Here is a 24,908-nt window from a genome sequence, read left to right on the forward strand (position 1 = left end):
GGAAATGACACAGCGCTGGCAAAATTCATGCCGCTTATTTTACACGTAGATATATATATAGGAGTGTAATACAATTTTGTGAATGCGCCACGAAATTGTTTCTTTTGTATTTTGAATATCGTAGAAATCCACCAACTCCAACTCCCCGCTCAATTTGGTGCAACCCGAGGTGACAGTGAAAGCGCAGTCAAAATTCATTAGTCCGGAAAAAAGAAATGCGTGTAAATTCTGTCAACAATTTTGGAAATTAAAATAAATAGAGGTGTTTATAATGGCAGTCAGCTCGGACTTATGGGATCTGTTGCACAACATGTAGTGTAGAATTAATACGATTTACATAAATGATTTTGAACTGCTTGCATTGAAGTAATAAATTAAACCAAATGCTCTTTTATTCAGAATTTAATATTTCAGCATGCTATCACACTTTCCGCACGGGTAAATGAGCAAGATGCTTGCGTCGTGTGTTCCCTCGCTATTGTATTTTTATATTCACGACAGACGCAAATAATAGCAGTCTAAATCCTCCATAGTTTAGTGTATGCGTAATCGCAGCGCAACCTAGACTCCTGGATGAAGTGTTGGACCAGCTTCCGGTCACGTGTCCGCCACACTGCGATCATATGACTTCAGTCGATGAAAATGAAAGCTGGGTGCAGCCAGCTGAAACCTGTGGTGCTTATTTTGATCTTTAATTCGTGTCTTTACGCGAGTTGTCAGCGGACTGGGCTGCAGGTAAGACTGGGGATTTGTCAGAGTATAGTCGGTGGTCTTTATTGTGACGAACACACGATAGTGTCTACGGACACATCGCTGAAAAACAACATTGTTTTGGTGGCTGTGCAGTGAGTGCGAATGTTGTTGTGTACAACCTTATTTAGTGATTTTTGTAATCGCAGGTATGTAAACTCTGCAGCGGGCCTGTCCTGAACGGCACCGCGGTGGGCCAGTTCTGCTCCGTGTCCGCTGGACGGATAGAGGGACGCTGCTGCCTGAGCAACGACAACACAACCGACCCTGAACGCATCATCGGGTAAGACTTTTAATGTTGCCTTCACTGTCTATTGGAAATATAGACACCATATGTAATTATACAAAGTTGTAAGTGGCCCGTTGTTGAGAAGGTGAGGTGAAGGTTTACAAATGATGTACAGAAAACCAGTATTGATAAGATAAGACAAAATAAGATAATCCTTTATTAGTCCCACAACGGGGACATTTGCTATGTTACAGCAGCAAATTAGATATTAGAAACATCAGTTTAAAAAAGTAATAAATAAGTGCAACATAAACAGACAAACAACAAACAACACATTGAAATAAATAGTAATGATAATTTATACAATTTAAGCAAAATATGTGCAGTGTAACAGGGTATATACATGTATTATATGAGTTACAGGAAAGAAGGTAAATAAACAAATTATTTAGAAAAACTAAAACAATATAATGAAGTTAATTAAGAAAGAAATTATTTTTGTCGATTTTTTTCAGTATTTATTCATTATTTATTTAATTATTTTTATCTTTATATAAATTTCTTGCTGTCCTTGTGCATATTTTTTTGTTTGTCTTTGTCAGTATAACAATTAGGAATTGTTGTTTAAAGTTTTAAGCAAACTCATAACTATCACTATGAGTACAGACACAATAGTGTAACCTCATTTGACAGCCAACGACTTGTTGCTTTGCTACGACTATATTGCTTTTATCATTTGAGAATGTGAACCTGGTTTATCATTCCTTTTAGTTGATGGTCAGTATGAGCAATTAATGTATGACCTTTTTCCTGCTTGGTCATCAAACTGTGTGTAAACAGATGTCTCCACTGTGTATTCTAGGCGGCCAGTGCCTGTGATGTAACCTTTGACCCTGTTTGACCCCAATTCTAACACACAGGCCTCTGCAAGTATTGTTTTTGTATTTTTAATGTTTCAACATGGTGTTTTGTGTTTGTGTTAGGTTGGATCTATCTAACTGTTCGCTGACTCACGTAGAGGATCTTCATGAGGCATCAACAGCGTTAATGATGTACGTACAGTAAATACAGTTTCACACTTGTTCACTCAACATGCACACAAAACAATGGGACACCCTTTCTGGATGCCTTCTCCATGACTGTGGGGGTTATGTTTTAAGGCACTGGTATGTTGATCACTACTCTACGTGTTAATTATGTATCAAATGAGCCTTTTTCATGTGAAAAACTGTTGTAGACTTCTGCACTGTGCCACGCAGGAAAATGTATTACACGCATGTGAGGGATTCCTCAGAATAATCTCAGTGTTAATAAGAGGAGTCTTAGACAACAGGCGTTTAGAATGTTTCTATTTCTCTTTCCTACTGACAACGACTGACACTCATCACTCTTAAGAGAATATCTATTTGTCTTCGGCTTTCTAAAAGTATTTTAACCCATTATTCACTTTTATTTTGCAGAGACCTCTCACTTAATCCTATTGTCAACCTCAGTGACACGGCATTTCAAGGATTTATGGAGTTGAATTACATGTGAGTATATTGTTCCAAGCTCTGAACTGACAGCAGCTGTTCATGAGAATGAAGTTTGTAAAATAAAGTCCTAATGAGTATGAAATTAGCTCTACTTCTTTGTAACTCAAACTGCGTGTCTCTTTAGGATCGTGCCAGGAGACATAGCTTGTCCGGGAGGCAACGTGTCTTGGTCAAAGGTGGAGGTCAAAGAGGGAAATCGTCTTTGTGAAGGCCAGAAAAACACGTGCAATCAGACGGGGCAGCTGTGTAAGTTCCCATCTCATAATCCTCCACTGTGACACACAAGGAGGAAAAAAAAAACAGATCTAAAACTTGCAGAAGGTTTTTGGTGATATGTGACATCTGTTCATGTCATAATGACTGACAATCCCCAGCCATTAACTGCCCGGAAAACTCCCTCTGTGCCCCCTATGGCCCCGGCTTCTTTCAGTGCAGCTGTGCTGACAACTACCATGGATACAAGTGTCTTCGAGAGGTCAGTTTGTCGAGCAGCTTTATCTCAATCATTCACAGTATTATCTACTTGAAAAACACTTGTGCTGCTAAATCTTTTGATTACTTTTAATTATTCATTTGTTACCACTGTCAATAGGGGGAGTTCCCAGCTCTGGAGGTGTTTGCGCCTCTTGGGGCATCTACAGTCATGCTCTCTCTCCTGCTGTGGGTCACGCAGAGACGTAAAGTCAAACCACTCTGAGGCCGAACTGCAGTCGTCTGTTGTTATTGGTGTTTTTTTTATTTCTACCTGCAGTGATCGACTGAGCTGAAACTGACCGCTCTCAAAAGGGAAAATGCTGACACCAAGTCCAAAGTGACCCCATTTAGATGTTTTATTTTAAATCGTTCTGGGGGCAGCTGTGTTTTATTTAAGGGAATTTATTTTTACTACTGACTCAATTGTGCAATTTTAGACAAAGGTGTTTCCCCAAGTTTGAAATGTTGTTTTTTTTTGTAGTTGACTGACACAAGATATTTATGGCCAGGTTGTATTACGGTTGTTTTGTTGCTCACCGTTCAGACATGTGCTGACTGACTTTACAAAATAGAACTACACGTCCTTAAGCATATATGAGGGGACAGTATGTCGCATGTTGAACATGTTGATTTACTCAAGAGGCAGAAAAAAAGCCAGATTCACCATATGAATCATGTTAACCATCAAAATTTCAAGGGAAGTTGAGCTTTTTCGTATTAGAGTTAAGGCAACCCTTGTTTTGACACTTGCACTCAAGTATCTGCTAGAACTTGTACTTGTCACTGTATCCTTTGTTCAGTGTCTTGATGTTGATGAATGAGAAGTTTCAATGCTTTGTCTGAGTGACATTCAGGGTTCTGATAAAGATTTCAAAATAGCAAATTGCCGTTTTTTCTTGAGATGCCCCTAGTCTTGGGTACAAATGTTACTTTTTGGTTTAAAAATTGTGCCAATACAATTGACGCGCATGAGTATCGTGTGTTGACCCCAGGGGGATTTAACGATGAACCATCGGAGTTCCTTTGCCAAAAGCCTGGTGTATGTCTCACTCACGCTCTCTCTCTCTTTTCCTTTTCAATCGATCAAGTCATTAAAAACTAGTCTGAAGAGTTTATGAGAGCCATAAAGTTACTCTTGAGATTCTGCAGCTCCAACTGTAAACAAGGAACCATTTAGGGCTCATTTAAAACTGCGCGCTGCGGTTGACAACCGGAGCGTGTTGACAACCACAGTGGAATTGTTCTGCTCTAAATACCGGCAATTAGATGTTCTGTTGTAGAGTAACAGTTCATAATATGGATCTAGTAAACCCCCTCCCAACATTCAAAAAGACACAACTGAATTTCTTGTCCAAAAAGCCTTGGGGGAAAAAAAATCTATTATCCGCGATCTACCACAAAAACACACATGGACTCAGTTTAAAAAGCTTATGCCATTTCAGATATATATTTATTGCATGGTAAAAGCACAACATGTGTTGTGTGCAGGCGTTCATGCACACAACTTCCCCCATCGACACACTGCAGACGCAGCCTCTTGGCTCCGACCGCTGAGGCGGAGGTCGATCACTGGTCCACGTTTTTGACCCGCAGCACCACGGGGACCGAGGTGCACGGGATCATTCCCAGATCCGTGATGACCAGGTCCACGAAATCAGGCGGCGTCACGTCGTACACCAGGTTGAGCAGGCCGAGGGAGTCCACCTGCTGCCAGTCCTCCAGCTGAGTCTTTCCTTTACGGGTCACAATGAGGTCATCGGGGTCATCTGGGAAAAGACAGATGACGATAAAGTTGTGATTCTGACACTTCAAATATCCGATATCAGTTTATATGACCACAGAAGCAGCATTTGAACTGAAAGGGTGATATTTGTGTTACAATTTCACAAATCTAGTAGATCAGTGAATACTTTCCGTACCAAGTTCATTGGAGACGAAGGAATCCGTCTGCACCCTGTCACAAAACTTGTAGGTCTCGCAACACACCAGCACAGGCACATTAAAGGCTTTGGCCACCAGCGCTATCTGGGATGTCCCCACGCGAGACATGACGTAGCCGTTGGCCAGCAGAGCGTGGGCACCGAGGAACACCTTCGACACCTAAAAGAGAATAAAGAAGCTTAATGTGCTTTGGCTACTCTGAGGGATTTAGTAAGTTATTTAGTTTGTTCATCCCCACAAACCGTAAACATCATTCGACAGCAACAATAACAAACAAAGACATCTCAAGAACATAAAACATTGACGAACAGTCGGGATGTCGTATCAGCAGGATGGGTCGGACGATAGTTTGTACACCAGTAGGAAAGGATGAGGGGATACATGGAGTGGGATGTAACAGAACTACACTAATGCTGCATTGACTTCAAGATTACCTCTGGGAGGATGTAAGAGACAGCCGAGATAAGGACGTAGGTGCAGCTGATGCCCCTCTGCACCAGGCGCCTCAGGGCCTCCCTGCCCTCCAGCCGAGGCCTGCTGTCCACTACGATCACGTGGAACTTGATCGCTTTCTCGAAGGCCTCACACAGGATGTGGTTGACCAGTGACGAGCTGAGCGGAGGGTGGTGAGTTGCAAATGTGATGTGGTGATGTTAAGACAAGAATGTCAAAGGAAGGTCAGATAAACAACCGGGAAAGTGTATGGATACATTCAGTAAACGTTCAGTCATTTTAAATACATGCATACTTCTAATAACATGATAAAATATTATTGTTTGGTCAGCTTTAAACAAGTCTTACCATCCATAAACGAGAATGACGTCTCCATCACTGATCTTCTCTATGGAATACTTGGCAATAGCTTTAGCAGCAAGAATGATCTTCTCATTAATGTAGCACTCGATACAGTTCAGCAGTTTTCTCTTTGCCTGAGAACAGACGAGAGAGAATGTGAAACAGTGGATGAGATGGAAACTGAAAATCAATGTATATGAAAGATGTGAGCTAAAACAACAACCAAAAAAAATATAATAACCTCTTCTTCTTTGCATTGACTAGGAATATTGGAGATCTCCTTCTTGATGTATTTGATTGCGTTACCCATACTGGCTGACAGAGGGCGACACTGATTTAGAAAACTGCAGGAAGAATAGGAGTTACAGTTTTTTAGTCACAAATGCAGAGACATGTTTTAATTAGTTGTACTTGATTTGCTGTATGAGGTGAAAAAAAACATTTCTTAGCAGTGCACCTTAAAAAATGTCTGTACCTGATATAAGGTTTGAGCTTGTTGACCAAGTCTCTAGAGAGCTCCTCATTTGGAGGCGTAGTATAGTCACTTATTACCTGGGGATAAAAACAGTGCATATGCAAGTTATTCATGTTTTTGAAGGTATTTGACTTTCTTCACTCTCAATCTGTCCACAATAGACATGCAATAATACAAGCTGGATGCATCCAGTACAGATGTGTGTTATTCTTTCATGCTCACAGTTAAGAACATAAATTTCAGTCTTGACAGGTGTAGTCATATGACAAAAGCCTAACAAAATGGCTTATAATAATATAAACTCCATTTGAAAAGAATATTTGATGGCTGAAAATATATTGACATCTTGCACTTTCATGAACTGGATTACAAATAGAGTCAAATACAAAAACAAATATTTTAGAGTGAAACAAATTAATGCTTTTTGTGTTGAGAGATGAGTGGTGCAATAAGTGTGATCTGAGGGAGTGTACCTGTTTGAAGGCATGCAGCAGGGCGACCGAGCGAGCGTTGGATCCTGCCACAATTCCCTGTGAATACTGGAGGCCCAGTCGTACAATAGCAGGATGAATCACCGTGGAAGGAATGCTGCAGCAGAAAAACAAAACAAGTCAATAGTGAGTTTTTTTACAGGATTACTAATATATGTTAACTACACTACTACATGTATCAAACAGTCAACTTACCTGAGTTGCTGTGTTAGAGGGGCTTTGCGACTGTACTGGTGAAGGTGAGAAAACAGACTGACTTTGTAGCCGTAGTCTAATCGCAGTGGGATCTAAAATCAAGCAGATTACAATCCAAAGACATCAGTGTCCAGCAGTTCAGGGGTTAAAGTTGAAATATTAAGATTAACACACAATCACAGCAAAGCCTGGACATAATTCAATAAAAAGATTTTTTAAAATTCAGTGGACCACAAATGATACTACTGAGGCAAAATTTAAAAGGTTACAGTGAAATTCTATTCACATATTAACTTTCACCATCTACAATTTAGCTGTAAATACTCCAAAAACAAACAGAAGATCAGTGTGGATGACAACCAAAGACCTGCATAGCAAACAGACGAGTGTTGTAGGAGAGATGACAAAAAAAACTAACCAACTTCTGGCACAAAAACTCGTCACACGAATAAACCACCTCTGTCCAAACAGACCGAACAATGAGTTCGAGTTCGTCACTTTCCAGTAAATTGAGTGGTGATGGAACAGTTGCAGTTTAGCAAACAAAACAAAATGAGACAATTGTCAAATGGCACACATTTTTAAAAAAAAGTCAGACCTCGACCTTTGTAGCAGCATTGTGCCCTGGTGTCTGAAAGAAATGTTAGGTACAAGCACATGCAGTTATGATAAGTGGTTAGAGTTTCCGGTGAATGACATAATATAGCTGTTTTCAGACATGAACAGAGTTCGCCGTTTACATATGAACAACTCAGCAAGAGACAGTCTGAGTCAGATGCTTTCACAACAAGAGGAAAATTTCCTCAACATTAAGGCGAAGAGTGGTAGACGGAAAACTCGCTTGCTGTGAAGCTCTGACATATTCCGGAAATTTTACTAGGTGGCTGTCAGGAACATTTTCAGAAAATGTCCTGAGCAACAATGGCAGACATTTGGGTTCTTACATACAGCCCCTTTGGAAAAAAGATCAGGAAAATGTTCGGACTTGAACGTGCATGTCTGAAAGCAGTATATATATGCCTGATAAAAGAGAACAACATCCATACTAAGTGTTCTTAAACATGTAGTTTATTTGTATCTATTTCTCATTTTGTATTTTCTAGTTTAAGGTGCTAGATTTGAATATATATTTAATTTGAACTTGCATTCAAAAACATGTGGCTGGCAGCTGATGTTCATGTCAAGACGTGCTGTCATGAATCAGACAAATAATTTTTTTAGAAATAACACCAAATGGCCAACCTGTTGTCTCTCTAACTTCTTGGCCAGTTTCTTCAAAACATCTGGGTTGTCCACTTGCATATGTTCTGGGAGCCTCTTCACCACTGAAAGTACATATAAAGAGACTTTTACCTCAATATGTAAAGTAAACTTTCAGCTTGTATGAACGGTTACGGTCGCCGTTGGTGCCGTCACAGTACCTGGCTGCAGCTCACTGGGTGGAGCTTTGGGTTTGCCTGCCGAAGCCTGCGGACCCACCTCTCCCTTCTTGGATCCCTGTTTGGACGCCCTGTCGGCCTCTTGCCGGGCTCGCCTCTCAGCTTTCAGCTCAGCTTTGCTCTTAGCGGGCTTGTCTGCCGGGGCAGGAGCTTCTGAGGCAGGCATGGGAACCGGTGCAGGGGCAGGCACTGCTGAAGGAGCTAGAGGAGACACGGACAGAGGTGCTGGGTTAAGATTCATGAAAGAACATTTCCTCTGCTAGATGCATAATATGTATCCTGTTTTAGTTGCCCTACATATTTGTTAGTCAACAAAAGTAAAAAGAACATTAATGAGTGGCCAAAGAAAGGGCGCTGTATCCCGCCCACATCATCTGCACCTTTCTGTGTCGTGGGTTTTGGTAAAGGCTGCGACGCTGGAGAAGATTTACCGTCCGACTTTTTTCCTTTCTCGCTTTCCTGTGAAGCCGCGTCATCTTTTTTCTCTTTGCTTTTCTTCTGCTGTTTCTTTTCTTTTCTCAGCCGCTGCTTCTCCTCCTTGGTCATCTCTTTGCCTTCGCACTGCCGAGTGACAACGTAAAAAACGAAAACATTACAATTAGGCCACACGTGTAACCTAATAAGACGAATCATGACAAATACAATAAAAGACGAGCACTCACCTTTGCTCGTTCAACGTCATCGTTCTTGTCAGGTCCATCTGTGGAAACAGCAAAGTGGTGATGATGTGATCTCATCAGTTCATCGCTCTTCTGTTCATTGAACAGGTGATGTTGACATGTATGTAGCTCTTCCTTCTACAGCGGTGGTGACACTGTTACTGACTGTGTGACACTGAACATCCCACTGACGACACCAGTCACCAAACTGGTTTGCTCACACCATCTTCACAGCGCAGACACGGTGTGAACAGGTTCATACGTTCACGTCAAATGAAACTACTCGGACATATGCTAACACATTAGCATGTCTGCCGTTAAACTACAACAGTCTCACGCAATAGTACCCTGGGACTGGCGTGCGATGCTAACGTTAGCACAGCTAGCAAGTGGAAATGTATCTCTGCCAGAAGCCAAACTGCAAAACCACAAAAGTAGAATTATGAAGCGAAAGGCATCACGTCTCCGCGCCCACGGTAGAAAGGGGCAAAGTAACGGGAAGGAGCAGTAAAACTCAGCTGTTACACACTCCCGAACTCACCTGTCACTCCACCGTCAGCCATGTTTACGACGCTGCTGCTTCGCTTCCCCTGCTACTGCAGGAACTACAGCAGGGAAATATTTATACCGCCCCCTGGTGGAGCAACGGTGCGCTGCCATCACCACTATTCCAAATTGTGTCCAGATATTTGTTATAATAACTAGATTTCAATTAATTCTTTATCATTAATTCTTCTTTCATAAACAGTTGTTTGTAACAAGAAACACTTTTGTAGTATATTTCATCTCAGTCTGTCAGTGTCGGACCACCTTTTTTACTCTTTTACATACATACATTACTTTGCATTTATTTCAATGCTTAATACTTGAATTCCATAGCTATACATTGAGATAAGATAAGATAATGTATTATTTACCTTTATTGATCCCCATATAGAGGTATATACTACTAACTACAAACTAATAATAATTCTTAGTTATCACTGGATTTTTGTAACTTTTAAAAAATCCTCTACAACACACACCAGCATTTCTAAAATTGGAATGACAAAAACACAGTCTAATACGACATTCATGGTGGTCATTAAACTTCATGGTCATTTTAGAGGCTGCAGTTTATGGTGGTGTCTGTTTTTATTTACATTTGTAGGATGTAAGGAATTCAGAAAATCATGAATCAACCCTGGGACAAGTTGCAGAACAATTTCTCTATATGGAGACCGTGGACAATCCTGTGTTATGTTACTGTAAATAACACAACGCTGAACATAATTATTGTCACTGTTGAAATCATGGGTGCTGTCCATGGCTCAGGATTCTCTGTGTCAGACTCAGATATTCAGTTTAATTCATGTATGACAATGAAGCAAATCCTACTTTTTATTTCTGCATGTTGTTTGATTTCCTCACTTATGGGACTTAACAAGTAACTCAACAAACAACAAAACATTTGCATGACAGCACACCCTCAGTCCATCATGGTTCTGACTGAAGGTGTGCTGTCATGCAAATGTTTTGATTCGTAGTGAAGAGTTCAGATTTCAGAGTGATACATAGGCCTATATCAAACTTTTTTTGCCTGTTTACTTAATTGAATAATACAAACGCTATTGTTTTTCTCAAATATATCAAATCTGTGCATGTAAAAAAATGCATGCATACCTTCTTTGAACAGGGAGTTATTTTATCCATATTAATATTAAAGATTCAAATTATCATCAAATCATCAGTCAAAAAAGGAAGGAAAAATGTTTTTTTGCCACAGAGGTGTGTTTTGCTGAAGCAGGTTATGTGCATTTATTGAGATTTTATTTGTGCAATGACAATGTATCACCTGCCTTTAAATGTCACTGATGACTTCTCACTGTGTTGTAGTTATCAGAATAATAATTGGATATAAAATAGGTCACTCATTTTGTATAATTGTACAGCTAATCAAAAACATAACAGTCGCCAACACTCATCTAATTTAAAATACACCAGTATAGGAAATGTGACTCTTTGAATATGTTCTTTACAATTGCAGCACAAAATATTACACAATATGCAGACATTTAAATTCACCACTGTGTTTTGTCAGTAATCTTTTATTTGCTTTTTAAAAAAAAATAATATATATATATATATATTTATTTTTTTATCAGGAAACAACCAACACCATGGCACTAAAGAAAATAAACCATCTGCTGTCGACTACCGCCTCCAGACTGTGCAGCATTAATTACAACCACAACGCCACTTTGTCTTTGATTCCACGCCGGTGTCTGCTGACTGAATTCACGACGCAGTAGCTGGTTGAAGGGGACCAAACCTCACAGAAACACCTGACTTGGTTCCGTTTGACCAGCCACAGCAAGGCGTGTTGCTTCAGCTGCAAGAGGCAGATCAAGAAAGAGCAGGGGGGAGGCGTGCAGTGAGGAGGGGGCGGAGGAGGGGAGTTTAGGGGGCATAGAGGAGATAGAAAGAGAGGGAAATGAGGGAGAGGAGGAAGAGATAGAAATAGAAGATGGACATCATCTGCAAGCTGTCATGGGGCCGTCATGTCCTCTTCAGCCTTACCTGATGAAACAGAGAGAGAGAAAGATTACATCATTTATGAGTCAGTATTGGTATAATCTGCACAGTGACAACACAGGAACAAGTGTTACTAAGCAGAACGCTCCTATTTAGAGGTCTGGGAACCATGACAGCTGGTGACATCGCCCCATTTCCTTCCAAATCCCGGCCTACATGGGTGAAACCTTGCCCTCAGGGACAGCGCCGCATCTCGGCCCTCCCTCCCTCCCTCCCCTCAGCCTTTTTTAAGAGTCCTGCGGTTGCTATAATGGGTGACAGCTGCGGTGTGTCAATCCTCCTTGACTGTCAACAGTTGGGGCAGGGCAGTCCCTGAGACCCTATCGGCGGGCCGGGGAGTAATGCTAACTTTACACGTGCTGGAGTTGAAGGAGAGGGAACGGGCCCTTCACCTGTTGCCTTGCCACAAGCACACACATGGACGAGCACACACACACACACACACACACACACGCACGCACGCACGCACGCACACGCACACACACACGCATAGCCCTCCCAACTCATAAAACAGACAAAGTAGTTAATGATGTAGCCTCACCTTTTCATAATTTGACGTTCACTTTTGTGTGATAAAAGTGTTCGATAAAAGCTCAAATCTGAAATACATGTTCGTCCCACTGTGGTCGGTGTTCATGTCCCCTTGAAACCACACACTTCCTTACATTCCATAAGTGGTGTATTAATATGGGGATATAAGGAAGCATGTCCTCACAAGGGGCAACAACTGGATTCACCGCTCCCCCCCCCCCCCCCGCCTGCCCCCCGGACACAAAGCACCCTTTCATAGTCACAGATGCAGAGCAGCGGGAACAACCCTGGCTCAACAATGGTTAACTGTGACAGAAGGAGGGAAGAGGGACGGTGCTACAGGAACATGTGACGGCAGCTTCGATCATCTGCGCCACAAGACATTCAGACGTGCTGACATTGTGTGATGGAGGGCGGGAAATTTCAAGATTCAGTTTTGTTGAGAGTGTATATTACAGCAAAAAAACAATTTGGCTTTCCAATCCTACGGGGCGGGAAAAAAACCTTTACAGCATTATTTGACCCTGACAATAGGGATGTGAAAGTTTAAGATGAATTCTGCCTCACACCACGCAGCTCTTTGATGGACAGAGCCAACGTGAGGATGATGAACTGTGTGTAAATAACTCTGGAGGGAGAGGCGAGCACTGGCGCCCAGAAGACAAAGGTCACAATCTGTGTTATTTTCCTCAACATCATGTCATGCCATGTCATGATGATCCCAGCAGCTGTGTAAAATGTCCTTTGTACATGTGTTTTAAGAACAGAATTAAGACAATTTAAATGTTATAAAGCCACATTTAAGATGAAGCTGAGCTTGAGGAGATGTATATGTTTTACTCACCTTGGTTGAACTCTGTTGAGTCTCCTCTTGTGGTTTTCTTGTGGTCGAGCGTGAGGCCACAGTGGGTTCAGACAGCCTCTCCTGCACAAGTAACTTTCTATCTAGTGGTGAGTGCCTTGATAAACCTGACTACCGCCATGTCAAACCAAATGGTCAATAGAAAGGCCCTGTCCATCAAGTCTTCCTGAAGCTTTCCTGTGTCACACCTCAGCCTCCCCCTCACCTGACAGAGGTGTCAGGCTTCGCCAGAGTTTGTTGTGCCGCTGTAAAACTATAGGAGGAAACATCTAACAACTGGTTCGACACCTGATTTTACTCACACGGAGCTGCAAATCAAAGGAAACTGAATTTAAATAAAACACAAGGACTTCAATCCTGCAATATCTGAATCTAGAGAAAAACCCTGTCAATGAGACGTTTCACCCACAGAGAACACTACACTTTGTTATAAAATGAGAAACTATGAGCAAAATCCCTTACTGCTGTCCCAGAACAGACAAAACCCACTCACACACCAACCTCAGTCCTCATCCCTGGAGCTGCCCTGTCCAAACTCATCTTAAACTTAGCCTCCACTGCCTCAGATCCGTTCCCCACATTCCCCTTGCTCCTCTCCTCTCTTCACCTCAGCTCTCCTGCCATCAGCCATCCTCCTCCGGATCAGGCCGGTGGATTGTGCTCTCAACAGGCCTTGCAGATCGGCCTTTTCTATCCCGCCAGGAGCGCCCCCCTCCAAAGCGGCCTCCCACCTGTTGGTGTCCTTTAGAAGCCCGGGCCTCTCCTGCGCCTCCTGTCCGGCCCAATCAGGGGCCTGACAGGGGGGAGCCAGCCTGTGAAATCACACCTCTCAGCTGTTCACACTGGGCTCGAGACACCCTACACCCCTGCCGTTCCTCCGTCCAGCCCCCACCCCATCCTGCCCCGATTTTACACCGAATGTCAATGGATCCATTTTGGAGAAAGAAAAAAAAAAGTGAAAAAAGGAGTAAGAGACGGATACAGGGAAACAAGGAAGCAACTGCATGATGGGCGTGTTTTATTGGTTTTTTGAAGGGGGGGGGGGGGGTACAGTCCGAACAGCAGTTATACAGCAGGGCCACGAGTCACAGCTGAAGCCAAGGTTGAGTTTCATCCTAGTTTGGATTCCGGCCTTCACTTTCCTCTCATTGTATCATTTACAGTTACAGGAAAAAGTGATTCTCACTGTTGTCGAAAGCATTAAGTAGTCTCTGAGATACATTTTCCAGACAATTTTATGTGATTTCATGATGACTTGAGATCATTTTCAACGAGTGGCAGCAAGGAGACAAATCAATTTACTTCACAGTCCAAATGTGGTAAATGCTTTGATACATTACATATGTGAGGAGTGTAAATAAGGTGTATGGGTGTTGTTAAAGGCATCAAAAGCAATAAACAAAAGCAGCGGCCTCAAAGAAACCATCTTGCCGCCACGATCCTTACAAAACAGCACTGAGAGTAATATGAGCTACTTTTGTCTCCATCAACAATTCAGCCAATGAGAATATGACTTTTTTTCATTGGACTTGCTATTAATATCTTCCCAGTGATCATATAGAATCTGTAGATCCATATATGTGTGTTATGAGGCGTCGATGCGGCCACACAGTGATCACCAATACTGTAGGGGCAAATGGGCCAAGCTCAGAGGTTCATTTTCCTCTGCAGCAAGCACAAGCTGCTCCACTAAGGTCAACACCTGTGTTCTAAAATCAGCACTGGGGTTGGGTGTGTTAGGAACCCAGGCCTCATTCACAGAAAGCTCCAGCTCAGAGAGAGGGGCTTACATTGAAACCCAACGCGCTCGCTATTTTCGAGGCACTCGCCGTCCACAAATAGCCGCCCCATCCCATCTTTGTAGCTCCCGTTTTTCCTCCGCTGCAGGATGTTGTCTAAATTCGACAGTTGTTCAATATTTCCCATGGCCCAGGGCCAGGGAGTATAACAAATGCAACATTTCCACTAATGTCAGCTATGCACCAAGGCCCTCGCCAGATATATCTGGGTGCTAGAAATATCAGATGACTTTTGTTGCTGAGTGGATTCTTGGTCGCTCGCACCGGAAACAATGGTTAAGACACAAAAAAGATAATCCCGCTGTTCCTCTTAAGCGGACAGCTGATCACTGTCACACACACTGGCACACCGGCAGAGCATTTGCCAACAAACACACAACAGCCCAAGGGCCTCGTCTAATCTTCTGACTCACTTTCATCATGTGTCATGCGTCATGCAAAAGATCTCATCTTACTCTGTGATTTTTGGCGTCTGTCAACCCCTCTTCTGTTTTATTTACGTGTGTTCCAATCATCAGTTCTGCCACCTGCACATTTGAAGTACGCTCATCAAAACATGCCCCAAAAATGCTTATCTAACGCACGAGTGTGGTTCAGTGCAGGGTTTCAGTCAATTAGGCCAAAATGTGGGCACAGGCGCTCCTCAGATGGGCCACGTGTTATCTGCAAACTGAGTTAACAAGGTTATTTTTAACCTGTGTTCACATACTGGGGCCCCCGCTCGCTAATCACTTTGTTCCCCCTTCCGTCATACTCGTCTGCCCCATCGCCAAAGTCACAACACACTTTTTTATTGGCAGAAGGAAATAATTTCCCTCGGGACGGCATGTTAGACTGACGAACCCCAGAGCAGTTTCTTCAACAGAGGATAACATGGATTGTGATTGTTATAAATAAACTGGCAGCTGAAGGTTGGACCTGCACATGCACAGGATGGGACAACCTCGCAGATTAACCCCCCGTGCTTTGGAGGAAACTCCCGGCGGATGATGGAGAGTTAACCTCACAAATCACTGTGAACGTGGTGTATTTCATGTTTTACTATCACAAGGATGGTATTGCACTACTCGTAAATTGTATCCTGTGTCTGTTTGTTTTATATAGTTTTATTTAATTTTATTCCATTTTATATATATTCTTTTTCTATTTCATTTATTTTATTCTCATTCAAACCAGAACTCATCGTATATTAGGCCGCTGTGATACCTGAATTTCCCCAATGGGGATCAATAAAGGATTATCTTATATTATCTTGTGATGGAATGGCAGCAAAATCGGTTGTATGATGCCAGAGAAGACAACATATTGCCCACAGCAGAACTATGACAATAGGATGAAAATATAAGGTTCAAATTTATAAGTAGGAATGGTTCAAGATGTATCAGCAACAAACCAAGAAGCAACAGTGAACTGCCTGATCCCAACAAAAGTTAAAACAGATCTTTGTTGATGACTCATCGCATGGCCCTCTCTGTCCTTCCCTGGGCACAACAGTTGCCAGGACGGAGGTTGACACAGCTGTTGCAAGGAGCCTGGTCCCGTGTGGCGGAGAGCAATGGAGCAGAAAGGTCAAAGGTCACCAGCATTGAGGCTAAAAGAGAGAACAGGTGATGGAAAGGTGAAGGCAACTCACTCCCGCGTTTCACCGAGGGGACGGAGGGATTTAGACAGATGCTTTGAGAACGGCAGCAACAACAGATTTTAATGATGAAGAGTGAATGTTACAGTGAAGAGGTTTGGTTTCATTCTCGTTTTCATTTAAACAAAAAAGGCCACTCTGTCAAACCACAGCGGACAACCACGCAATTCAACAAAATGTGGCCACTTTTAATCACATCATGCCTCATCTCTGGCAACGTTGCACCTTAAATTAGGCTCAGATCTGTTACTGAAGCCACAAAAGGTGATAAAACAGGAAACAAGTCGCTGTCTTTTCTCACCAATCAAACAATTAAGACATAAAAGGCTTGCGGGTGTTAGAACGGGACCTTTGTCCCCCCAAATGACCCCGTTGTAACGGCCGTGAGCTGCAATGTGGCGGGTCAGGATACGGCAGAGAACGCAGCTCAAAACTCACTGTATGTTTTTCTAAATACAGTAGGTTGTGGTTGTTACAGTGGAAGCCCCATAATACATGATACACTAAGTTTATTTACATAACTCTTAATTGCAATAGCACACTCAAAGGACTTTCCAGATTCATACTAGACTGGAAACAAGGAAACAACAGCCTGTATCTGCAGCTATAGCATCATTTTTTATGTACAGTATAGAGTAAGTGCATTTTATTTAAAACACTGGACACAGAAATGCCATGCCATGCCAATTATTTTGGAAGCCAGAAATGAGATGAGGAAAATCATGAAGATAAGCACAAAAAGTTGTCCTGTATAACCTCACCTAAATGAAATTAATTTAATTTAAAAATAGAATAAATGGATATTTACATTTATGTAGAAAAGATGGAATCTAACTCACAGCATAAATAAACCTGTTTATCAAAAATACCTGCACATTTATATGCGTATCATCTTATGGATATATCAGTATGAATATGTAAGCAGTATAACCTGCTAATTACTGATGTTTGCCTATTCAACTCACTGCTGAGGCCTGATGGAATACTGTGGTTAACTGGTGATCTAAAAGTGTAACTTGATCATATCATATAATGCTTTACTTTACCAGTATGTGATTTCCTAATTAGTTTGTTGGAAAGAAAAATGCAATTTGGTAATTTAGTTTTTTTTAGTTTATTCAGATCTAGCAAAGAAAACATTACTACAATATCTACAACTAAAATTCAACTAATTTTTTTAATAAAATCACCCAGCTGCACAGTCCATTCCAGGAACCTACTGTACCAGTGAATTCAAAGGACCCATTTAAACAAGTTATGGCCAGTACGAATCGTTCCCCTGGTGCAGTGGAACATATTTCCACATGAGCCATTACTGCGGCTCCTGATGGAGCCTATAGACACCCAGAAGCCTGGGGGAGAGGGGGGGGGGGGGGGGGGGGGGGGTCAGCTGCCCCACTCAGACCAAAAGGGGAACGACAACTGCAGGAGAGCCAGCAGCAACAGCAGCAGCAGGCAGCAGCAGCAGCAGCGGTGACACCGAGATAAAACAGAGACGGGGTTTATGGTGGGCAGAGAAAGGGGGTTGGGGGGGGGTCGGCTGAATCAGTCGCCCAGCTGAGGAGGGTCAGGTGGTCTCCCCCTTTGAAACCTTGTTTCGGGAAACATGGCTGTTTGATTTGGAAACTCAATTCCTGCTTTCTAGATTTGTTTTTAAAAAGGAAACATTATGGAATCGGATTTTACCCATCGGCACTTTGTCAGACATTAGAAACACTACTATGTATTAACACTGTTATCTAGATTAGGGCACGTTTACCTTTTCCATGGCTCAAGTCCATGATTTCCTCTCCACTTTGACGTTTCTTTGAAAGGTTTATGACTTTTGATTCAAATGTATTGACTCTACACCATGATTCCACCATTGAAAAATCCCCCATGTAAGGTCGTACATGTCATCCTTACTCTCTCTCTCTCCTTCTTTCCTGTCAGCTGTTGAGTGTGTGCTAGTCTATCTAATAAAAAAACAACAACCCCCCCTCCATCTCTGGCCTTATTCTGCTCATTAACATGCCTATGTGTAATTGTGATTAGGCCTGATTGAAGTATTTTCATTTGATGATCTTCTCTCTCTATTGCATGACCTCAGGCAATACACGACACAGAGGAGACAATGGGCGGCTGTATGAAGCGGTCAGTGAGCAACTGTACTAACTCACTAACTGATAGAGGTACAGGACATAAGTTTGAGATAAAATTGCAATACAATTAAAGATGTAGTGATGTAAAATATGTAGTTCGGATTTAATTATCTACAGCACTTTTTTTTAACAAATTCCCCCTTTTTGCTTCCCTCTTAAGTCAACCATCAAATCTAATAAAGACCTTGTATGATAATGGTAAAATGAATTATGTAAAACACTGTTTTATACTGTAAGTAACTATATAGGTTTTCAAATGCTATACCCTCCAAAATGTGCCCACCAACACCTCCTCTCGTCCTCTCCACCCCCCAGGGGACGTAACAGCTGTGGTGTCACCCCAAGTCACATGACATGGGCAGGTGGGAGAAACCTATGTTGGACATCCATCCCCCCTTCTCTTCCCTCCTATTCTCTCTCTCTCACTCTCTGAATGTCAAACGCCACACATATGGACGCACATAATCTCCTCTTTTCAAGGGTGTGGCCATTTTACATTGCTGGAATGTGCCCGTGTTTGGAACTCATACTGTACGTCTGATCTCCCACATTGATGAAATTCCACACACAAAAAAATCTGTCTCGCTCCAGCCCCTGCTCCTGTCGCGGGCTCTCCCCATAGAGGTGTCAACTACCAGGGAGAGCATCTCTTCATGAATGACCCACACGTTATCTACAACCTTACATCTCTAGTCATTATAAAATATGTACACTGGGGTTAAATAAAATTGCGTCATAAAGACCCATTAACTCACAGATTTTGAAATTGCCCTCCAGTTGCACTGTTGTTGCAAAAGAAAAATGATCAATATAAAGGCAGAATATGACATGAGAGATTTAAAACATGCCCAAAAAATTAAACCGTGATAAAGGAGAGTGATATGGAAGGTATCACAAAGCCACATTTTTGCTCCAAAATGATACCAATCATTCTTTTTTTTTTATGCAAATACAATCTTTGATTAATGGTATGCCAATGTGTGAGGTGTCAGCCACCAATAGACATGATCTTTCAGGACATTATGAAAAGAAAGAAAAAATTGTTGGAATCATATTTTTGGTCATTTTTCTTATAGGACCAAAATTGTTTATGTGCAGCTGTTGGTAGGAACATGAAAATGTACATGGTTCTTCAGTTTAACCAATCAGACGCTTTTGTATATTTTATTTTCCCTTTATAATGATGCCCTGATAGTGAAAGTGTTGCTTGCACTAATGATCTTTAATTTTATATATATATATATATATATATATATATATATATATATATATATATATATATATATATATATATATATATATATATATATATATATTTTTTTTTTTTTATATATATATTTCGTTTTTAATATAGTTAATTTATCTTTATTAAAAGTTCATTTATCTTTCGTAAAAGCTTTACGGGGTCACTCTCAAATACAACCTTTGACGCTCTCCTTCAGGGGGAACACAATGCACTGGCTCAGTTTCTGGGGACAGTATTTACAAACGGACCGCCTATGACCAGGATTCATTCAGCGAACATTTAACATTTAAACGTTAAATTCACCTCAATACTTAAGTTTTCTTGTGTTTAATGAGATGAACAAAAATAAAAAACAACATGAACCTGCAGACGCCGAGGGACGAAGTTAAAGTGGAGTAACGTGTGCTCGCCGCAGTTATGGCGACGGGGAGTGTTGCTGTGTTTCGCATCGCACTCTGACCTTTATGTTGGAAAACAGACAGAACCGAGGTTCGTATCTGTGACTGACTCGATGGCAACATTCGTGGTCTTGAATGTAGCTTAGCTAAGGTCCATTAGCAGTGTCGTGCTGGTTTTAAAGAGAGCGCGTCGTGTTGTTTACACTCATGTTAGCTTAATTTAACATTGAATCGATGCTTTATTATGCTTATAATCATTTAAAGCAGCGCGTGACCAGGCAGCTGCTCGTCCCTCGTTGACAGTGTGATGTCTGTTCTGTCTGTTCTGTCTGCAGAACATGTTGCTGACAGCTGCCCGCCTGGCCAGAGTGCTGCAGCTCACCCTGGCGGTGATCAAACCAGACGCTGTGGCTCATCCTCTCATGTTGGAGGTCAGTTCTCTCTCTCTCTCTCTCTCTCTCTCTCACACACACACACACACACACACACACACACACACACACACACACACACACACACTCACTCACTCACTCACTCACTCACTCACTCACTCACTCACTCACTCACTCACTCACTCACTCACACACACACACACACACACACACACACACACACCAGAGCGAGCAGTGTTGTCAGGTTCATATTTTGTAAACTTTTATTTTTAATTTTTTTAACATTTCATTATAACTTCTATTATCAGGTACAGCAACATACACATCCACTATCATTCCTCAAAATATAATATCACTTGTATTGTAAAATTTTGTGAATGTGATCATTTGACCCAATTCCACAATTGGAGCGAATGATAATAAATTGAGGTGCAGCTGATGGCATGATATTATTGAAATTCTGCAACCTTTTTTCTTTTAGCTTACTGTAAGAACTTTGCATACAAACAGTATCCTGTGTCTTCTGATGATACAAACATATTTAGATATACAGTTGTTTACTCAGTATCATCAGAAAGCTACAGTCTGTCAACTTTTTTTTTCTCCATCTTTCAGGCTCTTCACCAGAGAATCATGGACAACAAATTTGTCATAGTTCGATGCAGAGATCTCGTGTGGAGGAGACAGGACTCTGAGAGATTTTACGCTGAACATTCAGGTGCGATTATGACTCTTTTATGTTCAGCAACATTAGAGTCGACAAAGCTTCGCTCAGTGTTGTGATTCTATACGACTGAACAAATGAGTCAGTAGCTCGTCTTAGCAGATTTGTGTGGGTTACAATGATTCATTGTACTGCTACATCATCCAACCTGAGAAGGGGGAATAACAGAATCACTGAAAAGAGTGAGAGTACAGAGTAATTTTTTGAAGTCTTTTAGAACTAAACATTTTTCCTAAACCCGTTTATTTTTTTTTACCTTAGGACGGTTCTTCTACCAAAGACTTGTTGAATTCATGTCAAGGTAAAACCCACTTCACACATAAATGTACAAATTGTAAATCATCATGACCGTGGTTGGTTATCTGCATACATAGAACTCACTGTTGCTATTCATTGGACAAATGTGGTTTTCAGTCTGATGAATTTGGAAATAGAATAATGTGGAAATTTCCATCCTACATAACTCACTCGAGTCAGCACAGAAAAAGCTTGATTGACGGCGCTCTGATTTCATGCTCAGCAAGTCACCAATAAATCCTTTTCTGAAACTTTACAAACAGGAGTTTCAGTTATCAGATGGCCACATTTAGATCACCAACCCCTGGAGGCGCAATTGTCTGAAAACTGGCGTGTACCCTACTCAAAAGAGCTCCACATGCAGTGAACACCCATTGGATTACTGATCTTTTTAAACCCTAGAGAGCATCCACAGCGCTGTGTGTCACAGCCTCACAGAGCATCATTACCACTGACTGTAACATTTAACTGTGATTCTCAATTCGAACTTCTGTTGGACTCTTTTCCACAGTGGGCCGATGCGCGCGTATATTTTAGCCAGAGAGGACGGAATACGTCACTGGAGGGAACTGATGGGACCCACCAAAGTGTTCAGAGCCAGATACTCCTCCCCCGCCTCCATCAGGGCCCAGTTTGGACTCACAGACACGCGAAACACAACTCACGGCTCAGGTAGGAAATCAAAGCTTCACAACTTGGTAACAGGTTTACAACATTTCCTACACATGGGCTGTCAAATCTCACCAGGTTGAGCTTTATTTAATTATTCACACAACAAAAGAAGCGATACATTTAAAATCGATCCTTTAACAAGTGGCATTGTAAAATATTTGAAGAAATTTGAGTTTTCTTTCTACAATATTGCATCTTGAAATCAATATTTGTATGAAGTTAAAAATGATCTTCTAACTTTCCAATTCTATCCAGTGGGAAAATTTTGACTATTAGTATGGAGTACTGGAAAAAATAATACCATTATCATCATGGACTTTATTATATTTATATTAATATCATGTGCAATATCAGGTTCATTATCATGTGCAATATTACTTCTTCTCCGTTGTTATTGCCACTACCACTTATAGTACCAATAATTCAGTTTTTTATTCAATGGGTTTTACCTTTTTGTAATGTATTCTACTTGAATATTTTTTTTCTTTTCTGTTTAGGCTCTGGTCTTCTTGCGCTTACATATGACACTTGATATTTTTATACTTACTTATTTTGTATACTTTACTTTTATTCTTTGTAATGTAACTGTGGGGCAAATCTGGCACAAGAATTTCCTTCAGGATAAAGTAAATTTCTATCTCATCTTCGAACATTTTCGAAATCATGATTTTTCTTTTCTTTTCAATCCTTTCTACAGATTCTGTTGAGTCGGCACAAAGAGAAATCAGTTTCTTCTTCCCAGACTTCTGTGCGGAGGAGTGGATGGTGAAAGAAGAGCCGTTGTTCAGATGTGGTCAGTTACAGTTTGACCATCAAAAACAGATCCACATGCTTCCAGTGCAAAGCTGACACCAGATCAGCTGTTACAGCCGCTGAATAACAACACATACTGTAAGGTCATAATCATAAGGCAACTGTTTATCCACCGCTCATAGAAAAATTCCCCTCTGCCAGAGCCGATGCCACATGCTTTGCATAATAATGTTTAAGTGCACGTTTGTCGTTTTCCTCTGTTCCCTAAAGTGCCAATATGTTCCATGTCTGTGTTATTAAAATAGTAATTTAAAATAAGGGCCGTGGATGGTTTTATTTGATTTATTGTCATTAGAAAACACAAACTAGGCTAGATAAGAAAATCACTCTTGTACAAAACACCACAATGTAGAGAGACAGTTTTTACACGAACAAACTCCTGTCCCGCTTCACCGTAAACACTAGTGCAGTCATCACCATCGAGTTCAGTTACCTGAGCCGTACAGACAGCTATGTGCTGTGTCAGTATGTGTCAAATATCAAATCTATGACATTTATGCCATGTGAATATCCAATAATGTTAAGTAACACTGTAATAATACACTTACACATATTAATTCACGAAAGCGTCGTCAACTTAAGGTTCTCGTTCGCTCGTGGACATAGAATGTTTCAAATGGTAATTTTTTTCACCATATATGATTTTCAAAACAGGCCGTCTGCTATGATATTGTATAACATTCATTTCGCTGATGCTTTTCTCCAAAGCCACTTGCAATTGTCAAGGCAGGTAGCATTTAAGGTCTTGCCTAAGGGTTGAACCCCCGACATACTGTACCAAAGTCAGCGGTCTAACTGACTGAGCTATACCAGTTTTATGAATTCCTCATTTATTTTGTCACATTTTCTTTTTTCTCTTAAAACCAAACAACAGTTTTACATGTCGGTGTATTGAATGTGTCAAAGAACAGTGAACACAAGAGAAACACATAATTAACACACAGGGTGAAACTTTTTTATGATAAAATAATCCCAGGTTTTCCTCATGAAAGTCTAAATTTCCAGAGTTCAGAGTCTCGCAAGACCGACTTGTGCATCACCAGCCTTCACGTGCCCTAACCCCGACAGTTCATTTATTTCACAGTCGTCGTTTCTCTTTGGATTTCTTCCAGTCTCAGCGGCTCTCAAGTGTTTTGTACGGCCGCCTGTTTTAGACTCTCCACGGGTTTCATGACCTCGTAGGTGGTGAGGGACTTCTTCACCTTCCCGTTCTTGTCCACCTGATGGATGCTCTGTGTCACTGTGATGGTCACCTGCTTGGTTGACATGCGATTGTCCTGCCATTTTGTCTGTTGATGGTGAAGAATGTAAGACAGGAAATATGCAGTAAAACTGTATGGCACGACAATTGGGGAATTTGAGCTGTGTATTGTTTGCTTGTTTTTTAACTCACCAGTAGGTTTCCCCACAACTCATTACTTTAATTCAATGACTAATTATGAAAGAGAAGAAAGAAAACGACAGAGAAGGAGGCAAAAACAAATATTGTCTTGCAGCCTCTAAAAACGTTCAGGGAGAGACTTACAATTTCTTCGGTGTGTAGAACACTTCGGCGCTGCACTGTGGTGCCAGATGAAGGCAATGCCTCCTCTTTCGGTGGGGAGGCCAGGATTGCAGGCGGGCTGCTGGGTATCACATCGTTCAGACTGACCTCGGACACGGCGGAGCAGACCTTCAGATACGCCTGAGCAGGAAGAGGGAGGCCGTCCTCAAAGAAATCTGGAACTGCAACGAAAAAACCAGAAACCTTCGATTTTTCCCCCAGAGCAACAAAACCATAGGACTTCGACGTGATTATCGCGACCTATTGAACTTTGAACAAATCAAACCCCCATCT

The 24,908-nt window shown here is 41.5% G+C and overlaps 4 protein-coding genes across 6 annotated transcripts in view; 2 read left to right on the forward strand and 2 right to left on the reverse strand.

Annotated features, from left to right (window-relative positions):
• The first annotated feature begins 156 nt into the window (after positions 1–156).
• atraid (all-trans retinoic acid-induced differentiation factor) lies at positions 157–3,871 on the forward strand. Its single transcript, XM_035616664.2, has 7 exons — positions 157–735; positions 900–1,033; positions 1,963–2,031; positions 2,440–2,511; positions 2,639–2,760; positions 2,889–2,989; positions 3,107–3,871. The coding sequence occupies exons 1-7, from the start codon at positions 637–639 to the stop codon at positions 3,209–3,211; spliced, it is 702 nt and encodes a 233-aa protein (XP_035472557.2). The 5' UTR covers positions 157–636; the 3' UTR covers positions 3,212–3,871.
• A 535-nt stretch (positions 3,872–4,406) lies between these two features.
• On the reverse strand, positions 4,407–9,615 carry eif2b4 (eukaryotic translation initiation factor 2B, subunit 4 delta). 2 transcript variants are annotated; one of them, XM_035618309.2, is made up of 13 exons: positions 9,525–9,615; positions 8,987–9,024; positions 8,756–8,885; positions 8,307–8,525; positions 8,128–8,210; positions 6,886–6,977; positions 6,673–6,787; positions 6,200–6,276; positions 5,966–6,068; positions 5,731–5,858; positions 5,364–5,541; positions 4,908–5,088; positions 4,407–4,754 (listed from the first exon to the last, which is right to left on the reverse strand). In XM_035618309.2, exons 1-13 carry the CDS (start codon positions 9,544–9,546, stop codon positions 4,555–4,557), a joined length of 1,566 nt encoding a protein of 521 aa, XP_035474202.2. In that variant the 5' UTR covers positions 9,547–9,615; the 3' UTR covers positions 4,407–4,554. The 2 variants fall into 2 exon arrangements, with proteins under 2 accessions (XP_035474202.2, XP_035474201.2); XM_035618308.2 differs by having other exon boundaries at positions 8,705–8,885.
• A 10,381-nt stretch (positions 9,616–19,996) lies between these two features.
• Positions 19,997–23,329, forward strand: nme6 (NME/NM23 nucleoside diphosphate kinase 6). The gene is made up of 6 exons (XM_035617174.2): positions 19,997–20,264; positions 20,509–20,604; positions 21,181–21,283; positions 21,551–21,590; positions 22,098–22,258; positions 22,956–23,329. Exons 2-6 carry the CDS (start codon positions 20,512–20,514, stop codon positions 23,105–23,107), a joined length of 549 nt encoding a protein of 182 aa, XP_035473067.2. The 5' UTR covers positions 19,997–20,264; positions 20,509–20,511; the 3' UTR covers positions 23,108–23,329.
• Positions 23,330–23,339: 10 nt separating this feature from the next.
• The window catches only part of baalcb (BAALC binder of MAP3K1 and KLF4 b), a 59,872-nt gene continuing 58,303 nt past the window's right edge, over positions 23,340–24,908 (reverse strand). For both annotated transcript variants that reach the window (XM_035617177.2, XM_035617175.2), the window contains exons 5-6: positions 24,597–24,796; positions 23,340–24,360 (exon numbers count right to left, since the gene is read on the reverse strand). In XM_035617177.2, coding sequence (XP_035473070.1) covers positions 24,196–24,360; positions 24,597–24,796 — 365 coding nt within the window. In that variant the 3' untranslated portion in view covers positions 23,340–24,195. The remainder of the gene's footprint in view (positions 24,361–24,596; positions 24,797–24,908) is intronic.

This window comes from Scophthalmus maximus, chromosome 18 (genome assembly GCF_022379125.1).
Source record: "Scophthalmus maximus strain ysfricsl-2021 chromosome 18, ASM2237912v1, whole genome shotgun sequence".
Classification (NCBI taxonomy): domain Eukaryota; kingdom Metazoa; phylum Chordata; class Actinopteri; order Pleuronectiformes; family Scophthalmidae; genus Scophthalmus; species Scophthalmus maximus.